Source organism: Gavialis gangeticus, unplaced genomic scaffold (assembly GCF_001723915.1).
Source record: "Gavialis gangeticus isolate Ggan-Ray unplaced genomic scaffold, GavGan_comp1, whole genome shotgun sequence".
Classification (NCBI taxonomy): Eukaryota; Metazoa; Chordata; order Crocodylia; family Gavialidae; genus Gavialis; species Gavialis gangeticus.
In genome coordinates, this window is record NW_017729022.1 from 52,487,460 (window position 1) to 52,507,583 (window position 20,124).

Here is a 20,124-nt window from a genome sequence, read left to right on the forward strand (position 1 = left end):
ATCTCTCCAACCCGATACAATGCCCTGAGGAGTCAGAGGCTGAGCAGTGTTCAGCTACAGAGACTCCCGTTTCATCAGAGGAGGAGGATATATATCCGCCGGAGGCCTCAGAGGAATTAGCTGTCTTCCAGAAAAAAATAAACAAACATTTCTATCTTTTCTTGTCCTCAACGCTTTATCAGTGAGAGACTGTTATCCTGATCAAGTAAAACATATATGACTGAGTATCTGGATTATTGACAAGACTTGCTTAGGAGTTCTGGTTTATAGAATGCCTTTTGAATCTAAGTTGTTGGGCCAAATCCAGCAGAATTTGTTGGTGATGACTGTTTTTATGATCCATGCTAAATGATTAGGTAATCTAAATTCAGTTAGGTCTATTTGTCCTACACCCTCCCATGTTTTCCAGATGGTTGAGAGTGATATTTGTAATCATTGGATTCACTTGTTTCTCTTCCCTACTTCACAGAACACTATGAGTTAAAGGACAAAGGGATAATGCACACATATGGTCTCAGGCCAGTATTTTCAGATGTAAGTTACTTCACACGTAGGGACCCATACAGAAATGATTTGTTTTTTCAGATGTGCTGAGCCTCCCACAGCTACCAGTGGCATCAGTAGGAACAGGAATGTATTAGCTCCTTTGAAAAATCAGAGCTGGGATCTACAGGGGAGCAGTTATGTTTTAAAATGCTAGCCTTGCCTAATAACCATTCCTATAAAGCATGTTCTGTTGAGGAGAAGTTAAAATGAAAAGCGTGTTAGGGATAAGAAACACCACAAGGCCTTGTGGGCCTAAGTCTTCACACATTACTAGTGGTTTGGAGTGCGTTGGTACTATATTTAATGTTGAAATTGAGATACGCTTTAAGGACGAGATTTTTAGAAAGTGCTGAACTGGCTGGGGACTCCAAAGTTCATGAAAAGGTCTGGTGGAATCAAATTAAAGAACTAATTAGATCTAGATTGCTACTAGGAATAACGGCCACAAATATTAGAGAGAAGGTTAGGGAGACATTATTTTACAGTCAAAGCTGCCAGGCTCTGGAATGGGCTCCCAAGTGTGGTGGTGCTCTCTCCTACCTTGGGGGTCTTCAAGAGGAAGCTGAACAGATATTTGGTTGGGGTGATATGACCATGGCACCTGTTCCTGCCCGGAGCATGGGGTTGGACCTGATGATCTATTTAGGTCCCTTCCGACCCTAAGCACTATGAAACTATGAAACTTGTAGCCATTCCACCAACCTACCAACTATTTACAAACATTCTATAGATGTAAATGCTAAGGAGGAAGACTAGCTATTTAAAAGGCTTTCCAAAGGTTGACTGTAAGGGGTAAAGGATTTGTTACATTAAAATAATCTCAAAAGGGAACTGGGAGAAACACTTTTCATGTGGATTATTTTAAACTGAGCTATATAAAATAACATAGGAGGACTGTCAAAGTTGCTATTAGGTCTAATAAACAGAATGTCATCGATAGGGATCAAGTTTGAGACTGGTAGTGAGGTAGTGGCAGTGTTGGGAGTGAACAAAATTAACTAATAGATATTTTCCATGCACAAATTCTCTGAGGCTATGCTTTTAGAAAACAACAAATCCTGTACTTGGGGTCTCTTGCTAGCTTTACTTGGGGATTGCTAAAACTTAGTTTAATGAATAATAGTTTTAGAAACAAATAATCTTGCAACTCTGCAAGGGTTGGACTAAATGACCCTGAAGTCTTTCCAACCCTATAATTCTATGAAAAGGCTAATAGGAACATGCCATTGCTTCTCCGAACAAATGAGTTCTATTCTACCTTTCCTGTTAAATGATGAAGACAATTTTATAGTCCAAATCATTTATGTAAATATATTTCATCATATCTCTGTTGCTTTATATAATGTTATTACATTGTATCATCAACTGTGTGTCTGCCTAGAACTCCCATTCTTTGTAATGGGAATACTTTGCACATAATAGCTTCAAGATTAGCATTATGGTTGTAAAGGCTTTTGACCACTTGGTAATATCTAGATATAAGACACCATGTAAATGTCAAGTTTTTATATTTAGTTGTAATATGGGCATGGAGATCCTATTGTTAGACATCCTAAACTAGTACAGATTGAATGCTTTGGTCAGGTGGGTAACAACTTCCCAGCCCTATAAAGTTAATTCAGAAGATACAATAGTGAATAAATGCAAAGTGACTTAAATCTGTCTCTGTTATTATTGATTTATGGTTCCTTTTGCTTCTGTTAAAGTCCATGTCTGAGTCCATTATCATTTCCAGATGTAAACACAGCATGATATGAAATTCTCCATCTATTTCAGGCAGTAAACTCCCAATGATATAATAGAAATTGTGTTTCAATAATTACCTTATCCGGTTACTTATCTTTGCATTGATGTGTCTGCTTTATTATCAGACTAGTTTAGCATTTTTTTCTCCTGAAGAGCTGAGGAATGTTATGTACCAAAAGCAATTTCCACACCACAAAAATTCTATTTTAGGGGCTTCATAGATAGTCAGCTATGTGCTCATGCAGAACTATGCCAACACAACCATGGACAGGTTGGCCAGGTAGCTAATGCTCTCAGCTGGCCTTAGCAGACCTAGGTTCAGGCCCTGTCTCAGTCATAGACTTCAGACATGACCTTGGGTAAATTACTTAACCTACTCCTGTGCCTCAAATCTCTAGCTGTAAAACAGGTCACAACTTCATTACGTAACAGGAATGTTGTGAAGTTAATATTCATTGATGATTGTGAAGCTCTAAGGAAATACAAGGAGAAAGCTAAGCAGATAATCTGTATTGATAATGGTTATAACCCTTTCCTCCTCTCCCCAAGTATTTAATTCCATGCACTTTTGTAGAGGATATTGGGTGAGAGTTTTAAATGAAATTAAGGGACTTATGCACACAACTTGTATAGAAATCATTGGGAGATGGACACTGAAGTTCCAGCTGAATCTTTTAAAAAACTACCCTACTATCCAAATATTTGAAAAAAAAAATTTGTATAATTGTCTTGAGCTAACATTTATTAATTTGAAAGAAAGAAGCTGTATTTCTCAGCATTTCCTTTTGGCTCATTTTATTAAAAAAAATAAGTGTAGTATTGATGATGTTGCAACCTTCAGGAGTTTTTTCAGCCCATATACTACCAATTTATTACCATAGTACCCATATATTACCATAACTTTTTCCTCTATTTCATATTTTATTTTTTCAGATGAATACCATCTGGTCCTGTGTTTTATTATACTTAAGTTTCTCAGTTTTTTCCATTACTTCATCCTGAGAGACTTCAACGTTTTCCAGTTCCACACTCTGCACTAATTATATAGCAGGATCACTCCCCAGAACGCCACCGGATCCATCTCAACTGTTACAGCCTTGTGCAATCCACTACTCCACATAGGTACAGCCCTTTCTACCATGGCTTCTCAAAATATAAACCGTATGCTCACAGAGGAAGCAGGTAAGTATCAATCCAGTGCTGCAGGAGGAAGCAAAATGGGCAGAGAGAGTTTAAACAACTAGCCCAAGGTCATACAGGCACCCCTGTGCCCGAACTAGAAATAGGTCTCCTTACATCCAGCAGGCCAATGTGGAGTGGCAAACCTGGGATCTGAAAAAAAGGATTTCCAGGATGATGGGCACAGCTAACTGAAAGGGGCTAAACTAGAGAGGGATTGAGGCTCGGCAGTAGCATCTCCAAGCACTTGCTGAGCTTAGGAGCACATACTTTTCAGGGCCAGATGTTGCGTGCAAACATCAGTGGTAAACACCAGCTGTGAATCAAAGGCTTGGAAGGGAGGGTCATCTAGTAAGTCCAACCTCCAGGCCCAGATGTGGGATCCTGTCCCAAAAATCATTCAAGCCAGAAGGCCACCCAGACTCCTCTTTAAAGCCTCCCTGGGTGGTGCACTCCATGGCCTGGCCCGGCCCGGCCCGGCCCGGCCCTACCTGCAGTTCTCTCTGCCATCCGATTTTACACTGCTGGAAGTGTGTAATTTCTAAACCTCTCTCCTGTGGCCGGCGGGTGAGGTGGGGAATAGGGCTTCTCCATCTCCCTGCCCGCAGGCACTAGGGGCAGTGGATCAGGACGTTCCCCTGAGGCGACCTCCGGGGTGGAAGTGGGGGTGGGGGAGGTCCCTTTGGGCAACCTGGCCCCCTCCTACATCGCAGCATGAGACGCCGCTGGGTGTCTCCCCGCCAACTGGGCAGGGAGTGCCTCCGGCGCTGCTGGGCGGGCCGCGCCGCGCCGATCTCCTCCCCCGCCAGCGGCCGGGCGGCACCATGCTGGGCCTCATCCGCAACTCCCTGTTCGGGACGGTGGAAACGTGGCCCTGGCGCGTCCTGGGCACGGGGCAGACGGTAGGCCGGCGGGGTCCGGGGCCTGGCGGCGGGGAGCGCGCCCCCCCTCTCCCCGGGGAGCCCGGAGCCCTGCCCTTGCTTGCCCGCAGCCGTTCACTCCCCAGCGCGTCCCTGCCCCTGCCCGCGCTGCGGCCTCGTCCCTGCCGCGCTGCTGCCCCGGCCCGCCGCGCGCAGACCTGGCGCCCCAGGCTTCCCGCCCCCGCCCCCCCGGAGAAACGCGCTCTTGAGAGGAAGCAAGTGAAGCCTTTTAGTGGGTGGGGAAGTGAACTTCCCCGCGGGTCACACTCCAGGAATAGTTTGGGCTGAAGGGAGGAAGAACAGGTCGAGCCTTTGGTTGCGGAGTGAAGGGTTTGGGTCTGAAGGGAGAGTCACTTCGCTGGTCTGAAGGCAGGCGGACACCTCAGGGCAGTGCATAGGCGACGCGTAGGAGGGGCATGTGCCGCCCCCTGAAATTGGCCCTCCCCGGCTGGGGAGTGGAAATTGCCCAGCTGGCGGGGAGACACCCGACGGAGTCTCATGCTGCGATGTAGGAGGGGGCCAGGTTGCCCAAATTATTTCCAGGTTTCCAGTTTCAAGATTTGGGGGGCAATAATGTGGTAGTAACTATGGCCTGCTCAGACTTCTCCCGAGTCAGAAGCTAAGTTTACTCTTTGCACCAAAATAAAAGTGTTGTCATATTAGGGTGGCCATCATAGAAGACAGTCTGGTTGTCCCCTACTGATACAAAACCAGACGTGTTTATGTCCTAAATGCATTGGGTTTCATATCAATAGAGGACAGAGTAGCAGAAAACCAGAATGCCCTCTATGATGGCCACCCTTTGTTATATTATGGGATTTTCTTCTCTGTAATTGATTATTTGGTCTACTCTAATCTCATTTAGATCATGTAGCTGTTCTCTAGAGACACAAAGTTGATAGAAGAACATTTACATATCTCAGCAGGGCTTGTCCAAATGAAGCAGAATGACCTAAGTGGCCTAATTTATCCATGATTTCAGTATAGGTCATAATTATTCTGTATTCTGTCTCTCTTGTCTCTGTCTCCCTCTGTTTCCCCTTGTTGCCAGTATCTGTGGTTCTGCAAACGTGACTGACTCTAAACTGGAAGTTCTCCTGCAGAACTTCCTCTTCTGCCTGGGGACATCATAACTGTCCATAGCAGGCTGCTAACATGGAAGATAGGAGGGTGGATAGTGTCTCTCTTATGGGGAGCAGCACTGAAAGTCCCAGCTGAGTCAGCATTGTTGGCTGTCTCCCTCTAACAACCAAACTGATGGTCTTCATACAACAGCTGCAGTGGTTCTTGCTAGATTCTGACTTTCCCAGGGAAATACTTCCCTTGTTGTGAGGCATGTTGCATCTCTCAGGACAGTTGTATTTCCTGACTCTGCTCTCTCTTCAGGAAGAGGTAACATATGAAGAAAGGGCGTGTGAAGGTGGAAAGTTTGCTGTGGTGGAGGTAACTGGGAAACAATTTGACGAGGCCTCCAAGGAAGCTGTGCTCAAGCTCCTGAAGTATGTTGGAGGAACCAATGACAAGGGTGAGAAAACCTGACAGCTCTTCTTGGCTCAGAGACTGGTACCACCTTGTGTCAAGAGGGACCTGCAGTTGCATTAATTATTTTCTGAAGATCATGGATTCATGGATACTATATAGTAGTTTCTTAGGGGAATTCCTGTCATCTGTGTTCATGGCATGTGATTTCTGCACCTTAACTTGCTGTGTATGTAGACAGGAAATCAATCCCTGTATTCAGTAATGGGAGAGATTACTTCTGTCACTTTTATCTTAGCACAACTGTTCAGACTCTTCTAATTCATGAAACAAATATATTGTTTGTTATACTTTGTCTAAGTATGCAAATATTATTTTTCAGTTCTTACTGAGCAAAGCTAGACACATAGTTTAAAACAGCAGGGTAGCATTTCAGAGTATGTATACATCACCTAAACACTGCCCTTGTACCTCTCCCAAGTATGTGATGTGTTGAAGGGAGATTGATAGACTTCCTCACACGACTTGCCAAGTGGGAATAAGTGGAAATAAATGGAAGAGGGAAGAGACTACAGTTTGAGAGAGAACAGAAATGTCTGCTGCACAGGGTCTGTAAAAGTGGTGATCTGTGTGACTGGACAAAAGGAGGCACCTCTATCCTTAATCCATGGCACTGGGAAGAGAAGTGCTGTACCTAACTACAAATTAGTGAGAGAGCATTTTGGGGATTTCATCTCTATCTCCCTCTACTGTTGCATTGACAGTGAGATTTTACTGTGCCTGGAGAGAAGGAAAAAAATCTATTCCTTCCAGTCGCATCTTGGCACATCTAAGAAAGTTATTTGCTGTACATACCTTCAGAGAGGAGCTGGCCACTTTAGGGTGGGTAAGACTGCAGGCAATGTAAGCAGAAGTGAAAAGAGCTCAGAGTTAAGTTACTGGAACCTGCAAAGAGGGTATTTAAACCTCAGTGAGGCAACGCAAATATACTTTCATATGCTTTGGACCTAAAACAATTATTGGAGAGGATCAGGAAGAAACTTCTGATAGTAAAGCACCTTGTGAGATTTTAAATTGGTCTTGAATCTGGCATTGGCTTCTGTAGGAAGTGGGATGCTGGCCTACATGGAAAATTGGTTTGTCCCAGTATCTTAATTCCTGCACTATTAAAGCTTGAATTTTTTCTTCAGCAGTGATGAGCACTTGCAATGCCTGTTGACTTCAGTCAGAGCTGTGGCTATTCAATCACACCAAAAATCAGAACTTTAGTATGTAGTTTCTCAAGGACTTGGACCATGTGTGTAATATGTCTGTTTGTGTCCCTCTTAGGGGTAGGAATGGGCATGACTGCACCAGTTTCCATCACTGCCTTTCCTGCTGAGGATGGCTCTTTACAGCAGAAAGTGAAAGTCTTGCTCCGGATTCCAAGCCAATATCAGGCCAACCCTCCTCATCCTAGTGATGAAAGCATTACGATTGAAGAGAGGGAAGAAATGACCATCTACTCCACGTAAGAATCAGATCTCAGCATTGCCAGAAGGTGTGGAGGCCTGGGTTCTAGTTTTGCCAGCTTACTTACTGGTCACAATGTGCATGCAACAGTAGGAAATCAAAGGCTCCTACCATAGTGAACAAAGAAGCTTTTCTCTTAACTGTGTTCATGTTTCAGCACAAAGAAAATGGAATTCTTACTCGTTAAATATAAATGCAGTGTCTATGAAAGATGCCAGCTTACCAGTCCTGTAAACCAAAACAGTCTGTACATAACATGCTCTCTAATAATACACCTCTTGTTGTCACACCTGAGATGGAGGGATGGAATCAAGAACAAAATGACTAATTAGTGCCCTAATGATAATGATTTGTGTGTATATGAAGAGACTAGATGCTGGCTTACTAGGAATTGGACTGAGACCATCAACCTCAGGCAGATATCAGACAGTAGGGCTGTGTGAAACACTATCATTTCGTTTTGACATCCATTTCACCGTTTCGAAAGGACAGTGTTTTGTTTTGTCATTTTCTTTCATTTGGAAGCGTTATCCCATTTCGTTTTGTTAAAACTGATTTGCTGTTTCGACACGTTTTGATGTTTCGCCCATAGGCTATAATGGGGAATCATGAAAATGCCTAAAACTGTGTCATTTCTTGCCTGATTTGGATGAAAATTGCAGGGATGGTAGCCCCTTCCGAGGGCATGAAGCCTGCTGCTAAGTTTCAAGGAGATAGGTGCAGAGGTTTCTGGGAAACTGCAACTTAAACTCTTCAAAACCCACCTGCTGACACTTGCTGGCAGTGGCAGCCTCCTCTCATCCGGTGGACAGATCCAGGGACTCAGACCCCTGGGAGGGCTGTGCCAGAGCACCAGAGAAGATTGCTGCAGCAACCCAGCAGCCCTCCTAGGGGTGCAAGTCCCTGGATCAGCACCCTGGATGAAAGGAGGCTGGCTCTGCCACCTGGGACTCGTGCTGTGCATGGGCTGCACCCAGCACTGGAGAAGATTGCTACTGTCACCTGTCCCAGGCGGCAGCAGCAGTCTCCTCTCATCCAGGGGGAAGATCCAGGGGCTTGTACCCCTGGGAGGGCTGCTGGGCTGTGCTGGACTCCTCACGGGGGTGCAAGCCACTGGATCTGTGCGCTGAATGAGAGGAGGCTGCCTCTGCTACCTGGGTCCAGCGCTGGGCGCAGCCCGTGCCCAGTGCCAGGGAAGATTGCTGCTGCCACTGGTCCCAGGTGCCACATGTTTCCCAGCTCAAAACACATCGAAACAGCTTTGAAATGAAACACCTGGCAAAATTTCATACAGCCCTATCAGACAGCTCTCTGATGAGAACAATTTTCAGGCACTATCTAGATCATGCCATGGTGCTAATCCTTTTGCTAACAAAAATCTGAAATGAAGTACATCAGCACCCCAATATGGCAGCTCCTGTTAACTGAAGAGAGAGAACTCGAATGAATTCCACCTGCCACTTTTGATTGAAAAATTGGGTTATGAATTCCTGATAGCCTAACAGGCCAGTGGGCTACTATGGAGATAATTGTTTAATTCCCAGTTGCTAGAATCAAGCTGGTTTTTAAGGCTGGTCATTCAGACTGCACTTCCTTTTGGGAAGGAGGAGGGGCTGGAAATCATCTGGGGTACAACAGATTAAATCCAGTGTAAAAGTAAATACTTTACTTATGACAACACAAATGCTTCTCTTTAGGTGGTTGTAGGTCTCCCCAGCTCCACCCCTGCCCCGACAAATTCTCCTTCTGGTTCTTAACATAAAACGAGTAAAACATTCCTCTGTCTCTTACCAGCTCAAAGTTCATTTTAAAATTTCTCCTTAAATGTCCAGCATTGCTAATATTGGCCACGTATGTAAGTTGTAGGCCAGGAAACAACAAGATGATAACAAGCCAGCTGTTTGCCTTATCCAGGGATCAATTATTGCCTAATGGTCATGTAGTCACTTGACTTTAGAAACTAAATTCAAGCCACAAGTTGCCACTTAGGATACTGAACAGCCATAGGATATTTTCTCTTGATTGCTGCTGGTTTGTGCTGGATTCAGGCCAACACACTAACAGTGAAAGACTTTGCCTTCTATTATTAACCCTCTAAGTGGTCCATTGGATAGGAATCTCTTAGTAAGAGGGCAGTCTTTTCCTTTCTAGTTAGCTGGTTCTTGTCATGTGTCTGAATGCTGCTGATTCAGCTTTTGGCTATTAGTTGTTTCTATGGTGAAAGACTGTACTGTCACAAACATTGAGCAATGAGGTGCAGGATGATCTGCAGACAGCTTCCAATGATCAAGAAACTGATATGACAACATTCAGTTCAAGACCTCCCCTTTCACATATTGATGTGAGCTGTATGCTGTTGGCTGTTCTGCTGCAATCAGTAACATCCTTTTTTGCCTCATCTTTGAGAGCTAGAATTTTGCTTCCCATCTCAGTCCAGATTTAAGCAGACAGCTGTTCACACTATGATTAACACTGTGTTGACAGTCGTAGCAGAAAGACTAAGAAATGCATTAGCTGTGGAGAGAAGTATCCCTTTGTGACAGGAAGTTGTTCCTCCAGCTTAAGATTGATACACAGGGGAGAGTAGCTCTGGGGAGCTGGTACAAGAGATACCATTCGTATAGATTCAATAGGTGACTAAAGCTTTGCAGTCTCTGGGATTGTCAAGGCAGTGCTTTTATCTACCTCCACCAGGTTAATCAGGAATAGCTACACGAGGCTATTTTTGTGTCTTGTTCTCCCATGCTCTCTTTGTGCTGTTCCAAGATTGCCCCACTCAGTCTTTCTATGTTTGTTTCCTTTGTAGGCAGTTTGGTGGTTATGCCAAGGAAGCGGATTATGTGAATTTTGCTGCCAAGTTGAAGTCTGCTTTGGGGAGTGAGGCTACCTATTGCAAAGCCTTCTACTTCTGTAATGGCTACGACCCACCAATGAAACCTTATGGGCGGCGGAATGAGGTCTGGTTTCTGAAAGAATGAATGGCTGGCTCACTGAAGTGCAGGCATGTGCCAGTGTCATCTTCTGCTCAAGTCCCTGTCCTGTTCCAAACAAACCTACAGAACAAAAGGGAGCAGGGGTTGGGGAAGGGGAAATGTCACACCTCTTGGGGTCTCAATCACTGTAAAAAAGTTGTTTCTAAAATAATACATTGTGAAATGCCTTACCAAGCCTTCTACGTAGGCTTAGTTGTTCCTTCCTTCCAGACCTGTCTCAGATACTTGTGCTCTATCCTTTTTGGAAGGGTTTCTTCCTTCTCACTTATACTCACTGGAGTGATGATACAGCTGCACCAAAATCCTTATAATGTAATGGCTGTTACATCCTGTCCTGGTGCAGGGACATCTATATGCTATTTTTGAGTGAATTTTTCTATCTGTTCTATTCTGCGGAGTCAAAAGGGACCAAATTGCTGCTACTGAGACACTGGACATTGAAGATAGCTATCATTTCTTTTTTGCTGGTGGTGCACAGGAGCACAACATGTCTATAATCTGATTCAGAAACTTTCTTTGGTGGAAAATCCAGGCTTATTTTTACAGCTGTTTTTCTACCTGAGAAAGAGAGCATTTCACTGCAAGATACTCAACCACTGTATTTAGCCACCTGATAATGTGTGGTCTAACCTTGTGATTAATTGTTTATTCTCTTGCTTGTTTACAATATGCTGTCTCTAAAAAGTTGGCCATAACAGTGAAATGTGCATTAGCTCAAATGTGTAATCAACTCTAACTGACTTCAGTGGCAGCTGTTGTGCATGTAGGCCTTTTGAAAATCCAGCCTCCAATTATTTGTCTGATAGTCAAAAGAGATGCATGCAGCAGTTCCCAAGAGCTTCTTGGTGCTTGGCTTTATTGAAAATATAGATTTAGGTTTCTAATTTTAGGGATCCACTTTTAAAACTCTTGAAATTTGTTTGTAAGGGAGTAACCAGTTGTGTGAATGCTATATTTTTTTTTAACTGATAAGTATTAGCTGTCAGCAGTCCTGCCAAAGTTGGAAGGTTGGAAAGTGTGTCAGACTGACACATGCATGTGCTTACCTGGGTGTTTCTAAGGTTTTGCTAACTCGAAGAGATACATTCTTAAAATATCATAATGCCTGTATGTTCAACAATTCTTGCCAAAAGGAATGGCTTCTTCCTTTAAAGTCAGAGGAGAAGCAGGGTAGATGGAAGTCATTCTTTGCCCATGAAGCATCTTGTGGGGGTGGTTGTGGTAGGGTCAAGTGATCTCTTTTTGAGATGAAAGCTTTCAGCAGAAAAGCAAAAAGGCCTGAAGTTCTGGTCTTTCTCCCACTGAAGTCTAAAAAGATCTGTGTCACAGACTTCAGTGAGGGGAAGGGTCATCTTAGAGGAAGATCAGTTGGCTCTGCTAGGTAAAAAAAAAAGTATATCTAAATAATGTGGAAAGAAGAAAAGCTAGAGATGGACTGATAGCTTTAGTAATAGTAAAGTACCATTGCTGAAGGGGAGATGGACCACAGTGAAATTGAAGAGGTGGATAAAGAAGTAGTATAATTCAAAAGGAGCAGAGGTCCTTTAAGCAACAGGTGATACCTGTGAGAGAATTCTTCATTGCTGGTGCATACATACATCAAGGGTTAGGATAGGAAGGTTTGGGTACATCATGTTTTCTGAATTCCAGGATTTTATTTTGGGACTCTGGCTATAGGGCATGAGTGTACTACAGTAATGTCAAGCCACACCTGATGAATTCTAGAACATTAGAGGCTAATAATAAATATGATGTAACTAAATCAAGTTCTGGGTTTCAGCAACACACCCGAGATTGAAGGGTACACAGCCCTGATAAGCAACCTTTTAACATTAAAAAGTCATAGGTATGGAGTCCACAAGCATTGCCTCTGTGATCTTACTAAGGGTCAGATTTCAATGCCCTTTGGTGCAACAAATAAGACTTTATTCCATAGATAATACCAATGACTTCAAAGAGTTTTGAGTTGAATAGCACCCTGCTGTTTGAACAAGCATACCTAAACTCTACTTTTTTGTATGAAACAGCATTGAAACCTGACTTTTTAAAACTGTAAATTGCAATTTCCTGGCTTGATCAAAGGATGTGTGAGCTCAATGGGAGCTGTTGACTGCTTTTTCCTTTTGAAAATGGGGTTGTTGATTTAAAAACTTTGCCTCTGTTTTTTGTTTGGGATATAGATCATGCCATGATAGCTTTATTTAGCCACAGTCTTTTTTCTAAATAAAGAGTTGTTTGGCATATCCATGTTTGGCCTTTCATTATCTAATTGTATATGTGGCTAGTAAGGGTTGATGTGATTCTATTGTAACTTTTCATTTCATAGGCCACAATCCCCTAAACACTTAAACTCTTGCCTCATTTTACTAAGTGAGTATCCTTACTGAATGCTATGGGACTAACTCACCTGAATAAAGCAACACACACACAAACAAACACAGACACAGGACTAGGGCCAGAATGTCAGACTAGTGTGTAACAATGCTATTACTAAGTCCCTAATTGACTGAAAAGTGTTTCATGTTCTCTGCACCTCTAAAATTGTATCCTTGTTGGACAATAGTACAATTCATTACACAAAAATCACATATAATCCTTATCTGTGTCTCAAATGAACACTGAAACTGAGACACTTTTGTCTCTTTTCAAAACTGAGTGATAAATGCGTAACAATTATTAACAATTTTAAGAATAGTATTTGAAATAAAAATGTAAAGAGGGTTTGTTTCTTCTGGCTGATGTGAAATCAGCCCCACTTACATCTGCCTTGCTTTCCATTTTTCTAGTACAGGGCTGTTCAACCGGTGGCCCAGGAGCTGCATGTGACCTGTAACAGGTTAAGTTGCAGCCCTTGGGCTCCTGCCCAGATGCCACTCCCCACATTGCTCCAGCTGCAAAAGCAGCTGGCATCTCGAGGCTCCTCCTCCCTTTGGCTTTTGCTGCCAGCCTCTGCCCCAGGAGGTAGCGTGACATGGCCTGGCTGCCTGGGGGGACTGTGGTTGTGCCTGGGGCTATGTGCATGGTGCAACAGGAGGATAGGGAGGAACATGTGCATGATGCTGGGGACGGTGGGGAAGGGGAGAGGGCAGAGGGCATGAGCATGCCATGCAGCAGTAGGAAGGGGAGTGTGGGTACATGGTGAAGTGAGTGAGGCATTTCTGCACAGTACAGTGTAGGGGGTGATCGCCTGAGGGGCCTATGCCTTGCCCTAGTGCAGGTATGCAGCCTCTGCTGGTTCAGCCGGTGCGGTGCGTGGCTCCCAGCTGCTCAGAAGTTGGACAGCTCTGTTCTAGTACATCATGTGTGAATGACAAGCATTGTTTATGTACCATTTTGAGCTCTTTAGGCATTCCAGTTTTCAGTTCTCTCTCCCTGATCCAACTGTAAAGAGTGAATGTATTGAAAGCTAGCTTTCTTATATATGGGATCTGGCTGGGCAGCCAAAAACATTTAGAAGCTGGCCTAGAAATATCTTCACATAATTATCAGAACTCATGGTAGAGGTGATATCTTTTATTAGACCAACTAGATTTTTGCAAAAAACCTTTTTTTTCCATATAATTTTGCTGTTGCAGAAAGAAATTTAAGTTTCTTACTTTCTAACTTTTATTCTCTTCAAGACTGCCAACAAAGTCCACTTTGCAGAAGCCAATACTGCTACTGCTACTGCTACTACTACTACTATTAGTTTCTCAAGATAAATGAATCTGGCAAATGTTTTAGCCAAGTGATGCAAGTTCTGAGCTGTTGATAAGCCAGATGGCTAAACAGATTGATTGTCATCTCACTGGCTAACAGCTGTTAGTGTCATAGCCAAAAAGACGAAAGGCCAAATTCAAAACTGTTTAATAGATAGGAAACACTTCCCAGTCCTGTCACGTTGGCTTGGCTACACTGGATTGAGCCTAGAGCTGGATCACTAGTCTAGTCTTGCAAATGTATGTTAGTAACCCTAACTGACAAGAGTATTCCTGCTGGCTGCTATAGTAAGGAAGCAATTTCTTTTGAAAGCATGACTAAATCTATCCAATAGTGGGTTAATAAGAGAATGGCTGGAGTGGATAAACCTTACATAAGTCTGGATAGCCTTACATAATTCTATTTGCTTTGAGGTGATAGGTGATTTTTATTTGAGCAGGCAAGCAGCATGCTATTACTTGTTTCTTTTTTTACCTTATCAATCATTGTAGTAAGGGGCAAGCAAGCAGACACGCTTAGAGTAGCACATTTTCATGGCAGCTTTGTAAGGCTGTCCCAAGGCTAGGGAGGGGGGAAAAGTGAGTTCTAGCATGTAACCTTGCTGCAATTACAGTTACAGTAATTCCTCTTTTGTAATAATAGAATTATTATCTGTAACATCTTGCTCTTCAATAAGAGTATGTTTCAAGTACATTTATCTAAAAACACATTACTTAACTGGACTGAAAGTAGCCGTAGATGTATAACACCTCCATAAAACTGTTCATCAACCTGATTTATTGTAGTGGGATCATTGGTAATAGCACCACCCTTGACAGTAATAGATGAAACGCTGCAAGCATTGCTACTATGTCTGCTGAAAACCCAAAGCCAGCAGCTTACTATTTTGGTCAGCCCATTCATAATCTTTCTGCTTAGCTCTAAATAAAATAAATTGCATAGAATCAGGCTAAATTATTGTTTTTTAGTGCCCAGCTGCCCTAAGAGATCACTCTGTGCAAATAATTATTTGAGGGGGTTTTTCTGCCTAGGAGGTAGAATTTTAGGGAGAGATGTTTGAGAATGGCACAATCGACTGTGCCTTTGCTGATTGCTATAAGAACTAAATCCCACATATACTTCAAATTAACTTGCTGTTCTATTCCAGGATTGGTAATGCCACTATTATTATTTTGAAACTCATTCCTGATTTGATTGTGAGCAAATCATTGAAACATCATTTGACAACAGAAGAAAGTCAGATTGGTTTTTTTTTCCATTTTTTTATTAAATGCCAGGTCAGCAAAAGTAATTTAGTTAGTAAAAGCAGAGAAAAGACTTGAAATAAAATGTATCTAAAACTCTAACATAAATTACGAAGCCACAAAAACATCAGTACTTTACTTAAGACAGTGGGTTGGAAAGTCACATGCTTCCTCAGAAATGTAGCCCATACTATGTACTGAACTGGGTCCTGTGTCCATCATATTGCCCCTTGAGGCCCACCTTGCCGGGACTCCCCTGCCCTCTAGAGTGATAAATTTTGTAAGTCCTTAGTGGAGCTTAACGTTTCTAGTCTGCCCTTTCTCCAAGTTGCTGCCCAGTCCCTCACACCAGCAGCCTCCTCATACTCACCTCTAACCTTTTGGGTGTACCATGTCCTTTAACCTTGTATATTCTCATTTAAGAGTTTTAAACTGACTAGAAAGCAATGGCAAAACTAGAGTGGGGCAAACAGGGCAAGCGCCCAAGGCACCGACTTGAGCGGGAAGGTGAAAAAAAATAACGGCTGCTGGTAGCCATGTGATTGCAATTGGACAGGAACCAGAAGTCACTGCTACCTGTGTGCCTCAGGCTCCCAGTTGTGTCCCTACATGGCTACTAGAAACCCTTTCAATTTGTCCTTCTTTGTCTATATGTTGCAACCTGATGCAAGCATTTAGAACGTGCCATTCTAAAGAGCTGAACTCTGCCTTTAAGAATGTTTGCAATGAGGCTTTTGCAGAGGGGCTGTGGATCCCACACTCTTACTGAGATTAATATTAAGCGACTAAGGCAGCAGGAGCCACATTTTGTGGCAGGAGTGCCAGGAGGCTTTCTTTCCACTTTTTCTGGATACCACTCCAATCCCCTTCCCCTCCTTGATCCACTTCTGTGCTATATCTGTCAATGTGTTTCCTGGTCTCTCCCTGATCTGCCATGTGCCACACACAGACACTGCCTATGCCACTTGTGGCAGGTGTGCCATCGGCTGGCTCCTTCTGGACTAAGGAACGCTCAGACTTGAGGGATGGCTTGAGCCTTAAGTATATTTTAAAAAATGAAAGCTGGCTTTCTGAAACTCTGTCCCTTGGAAAACTATTGTTCAGTTTGAGCTTTATCCCAGCCAGGACACTCAATTAAGCATGTACTTTTCAGAGAGCTTTGAAAAGTTGTCCTTTAAGTAGTGTCTCTCAATCTCTATGATAGCAGAGTGGGTTCTCTGCTACCATTATCTTCATTTTACAAGTGGGAAATCAACTCACAGAAACACACATGATTTTGCCCAATGCTACACAGAAAGTCCAAGGCAGCTCCTGGAATTAAATCCAAATCTCTTGCATCTCAGTCTAACACCTCAACCACTCGACAGTATTTCTCCAATCATTCAACTGAAGACGGTTTTTTGCAAAGGTGAATTAACAACATGAGGCAGTAGCTTATCTGTTTGCACTAAGCTAGCACTACCTTGGCAACAGAAATGGAGAGAGAGAGACCTAAGCTCTTTTCATGTGTGTGTGTATATATATACACATGTATATATTTTTACAGTTGTACACATATATATATATTGGTGTGTGAAAGCCTGGAATTTGCTGAATTCAGCAAAAACTGCAAAATGCCACCCCCCCCCCCCACACACACACAGAAATCATGCAGTTTGCTACGCCCAGGTTTCCTGCCCAGATTTCTCCGGTTCTTGTAGAGTTGGAAAGGGGTTGCTTTGTGTATCTCAAGCATGTCCATGCTTACTGTTAGGGGTGGAGTTTGGTTACCCTCAAGCCTAAACTTGCTGATCATCCATACTATAAATGCTTTTCCTCAGTCCCCACTGATGCTTCCACCCAACTCTGGAAGCTTTGCTGAACTTTAGTGCCTAAATTCAGGTCCACCATTCTCCACTAAATGTGGAAAATACCCATGTACCACATGCTTTGAGCACAGGAAGTCCACCAATCCTACAATTCCTTGCTCTCATTTTTTGGCCCTTCCACCTCATCTTTCTGCTGTCTACTTCGGGAAGCAAGATTGTGCCATTTAAGCCCTAATTTGCTGGCCAACCCCTCATTTTGTAGAAGACTTGACCCTTCACTGTTTATGAAAGGGAAAGTCTTAAGAACAAAAATTCACATGATTTATGCTGACTGTCCCTGGGGATATCTGTGTTCAGAAAAACTTTATTTTAAAACAGCAAAGTATTTTAGAGAGATGGATGCATTTCTTCCCATGTCTTTATAAAGAAAAATGCTTCTAACCTATCTAGGTATTTATAGTGCACTCTCAAGTAGGGTTATTATTATGATTCCACATCCTTCAATAATTACTGTAGAGATTACAAGGGCGTTTCTCTGAGTATGCTGAAGCCAAAATAAGCAAAAAAGTTACCCTGGTCCTCTCACTCATGTTCTTCATTGTCATATGCAAGCTCAAAGATGGCAACAAAAAGAAACTTGTCCCCATCCATTTCCTTTTCCTTCTGGGTGTCCTAGGAGTCTTTATCCTCACTCTTCCTCATCTAGCTCAACAAGAGCACTGGCCCCACCCACTTCTTCCTCTTTGGGTCCCGTTTGCTCTCTACTTCTCCCGTCTTCTGACCCACGTGCATGACATCTTCAAGCTAGAGAGGGGAAAGACCCCAATTTCAGACCTAGGAATGCTGCTTTGTACTGCTGGCCTCATGTTGGTACAGGTTATCATAGCTATATGGTCATCACTGTATATAGAGATGGCATTGACTTTGCTAAAATGGAAGCAATACAACTTAATAAGGACTTTGTCATGCTTTTGATATATGTTCTTTTCCTAATGGCCTTTGCCTTCATAATCTCAGTGTTCACCTTCTGTGGTCCATACCGAGGCTGGAAAAGGCACAGGATATACATCTGTATAACTGTCCTCTTTTCCATAGTCATCTGGGCTATGTGGATCAGACTCCTCATGAGTGGTAACTTGAACTGGGGCAATCATCAGTGCTGCTTTGGTAGCCAATGGGTGGGTCTTCCTGATAATGTATTTGCTTTCTGAGATAAACCGTCTCACAATCCCATGCAACAGTGAGGACTACCCTACACAAAAGAATCTATATCAACTCAAAATTACGAAGCAGAAGAACAGGATGGGGAGAGAGCACACAAGGTATGAGTCATATGACACCACGCTGAAGTAAGACATTACCTAGGTTTAGCGTTTGCAGAGGTTTAGAATAAATTTCACAGGTAGATGACTGTACACAGCATCACGAGCAGAGTGAACAGAATAGGCTTAAAGCAAGATTGAGTGGCTCCGAAAGAAGAAGTGAAACAGACTTCTAGAGGGAAGGACAAGTCCAGAGCATGATGCCCTATGTCTCATAGGAAAAGAAGTGATTCAGAATGGCAAGGGATAGCATCCTGCTGTGCCCACGGAGAGTATGCAGCACAATGCTACCTAGCAACATGGGAATGAGATTCTACTGCTTCCAGTTCTGGAGGTTTACACAGACAACTTCCTGAACTGGCAATAGTACTGCCTCATTCATATGGTGCTGTGTCCAGGCTAATTAGCTCTGCCTCTTAGCACTGTGTGACATGGCTGTATGAATTAGCCGGATAAAGCAGCAGTGTAATTAGCCTACATACAATAATACACTATGCCAGTTAAAATAAGCAGAATTGAAAGTAGTGTGAGCTACCTCTGGTTCCAGAGATCTGTGGGATGTATGGAACTGTTTCCTGGATTCTCCTCCCTGAAAGTTTGCATGTGGTCCTGCTCTGTGATTGGTGTGTTAACTACAGCTTCCAAGAAAAATGGGAAGTCTGTTATCTATAGAACTATGATGAAAAGCCATTTCTGATGAGTGGGCTGACGGAAGTTATCTCATAATCTCCCTGGAGGTCGAATGAGCATATGTGTTATCATAGTAGGCTCTGCTGGTCCCTTGTATCATAACGGGGGTACAGTATCCGTGTAATCAGCTCTATACAGGGAAGGAACTTTGTGTTTATGAATTAATCCACTAGCACACATCAGAAATTGATTTTCTATCCTAGAAAAAACTGTCAAGATTTCAAACATTTTGTTTCAGGGGGCATTTTGTGAAAGATTGTTCTATTTTTCATTTCAGTCCCAAAATGTTTCATTTCAAGTCAACAGACTTGTTTAACTAGGTTTTCATTTTTTCCCAGCAGAATGTCCTCAAAAGTGAGTCACCGTATTTATTTGAACCCAAGACCACCCTGAGTGTAAGATGACCCCCCCCATAATTAGATTCTCTATATGGAAAATTGATAAACGTGTTATCATTTTCCATGTATAGAATCTAATTATTGGAGAGTTGTCTTTAAATCATCTCCACCCACAGCTGCCGGAGGACAGGCAGTGGGGGAGTGGGGAGGGGCAGGCAGGTGGGGAGGTCAAGTAGCTTTCCCCCTCCTTATGCCTGCTCCCTGTCACCTGCCTGCCCCCCTTGCCCCCCCCCCAGCCTCAGGCCACTTTCTGCCTCTGCTCCCCCTTCCTGCTCCCCAGCCTCTGCTTTCTTTTTTCTTCCTCCTCCTCCAGTCTCTGCTCTCCACTTTCCCATCCCTCCAGCCTCTCCACTCCCCTTATCCTTGCACCTCACTGGAAGGCTTCATCCCCATTCTAGCCTGAAGCATTGAGAATGGCCCCCATCCCAGTCCCCATAGCAAACCAGCAAGCTGCAGGCTGCACACTGCTGCTATGGGCTAAGTTGGGGCTATGCTCAGTACCCCAGGCTGCAGCGTGGATGGAGCCTGCCAGCATGGAGCAATGGTAAAGGGGCAGGGAGAGAGGCAGGCAGGAAAGCAGAGGCTGCC

At 43.4% G+C, this 20,124-nt stretch overlaps 1 protein-coding gene and 1 pseudogene across 1 annotated transcript; both read left to right on the forward strand.

Moving 5' to 3' along the window:
• The first annotated feature begins 4,215 nt into the window (after positions 1-4,215).
• Positions 4,216-12,620, forward strand: HEBP1 (heme binding protein 1). Its single transcript, XM_019514926.1, has 4 exons — positions 4,216-4,373; positions 5,778-5,916; positions 7,200-7,380; positions 10,189-12,620. The coding sequence occupies exons 1-4, from the start codon at positions 4,296-4,298 to the stop codon at positions 10,358-10,360; spliced, it is 570 nt and encodes a 189-aa protein (XP_019370471.1). The 5' UTR covers positions 4,216-4,295; the 3' UTR covers positions 10,361-12,620.
• LOC109296387 lies at positions 11,854-19,804 on the forward strand (annotated as a pseudogene).
• The last annotated feature ends 320 nt before the right edge of the window (positions 19,805-20,124 follow it).

Excerpts from the sequence above, each read along its gene's own strand:
- HEBP1 (XM_019514926.1), top strand. The coding sequence starts at position 4,296 with ATGCTGGGCCTCATCCGCAACTCCCTGTTCGGGACGGTGGAAACGTGG. Across the intron at positions 4,374-5,777 it reads TCCTGGGCACGGGGCAGACG|GAAGAGGTAACATATGAAGA; the intron begins GTAGGCCGGCGG and ends CTCTCTCTTCAG. Across the intron at positions 7,381-10,188 it reads GAAATGACCATCTACTCCAC|GCAGTTTGGTGGTTATGCCA; the intron begins GTAAGAATCAGA and ends TTTCCTTTGTAG.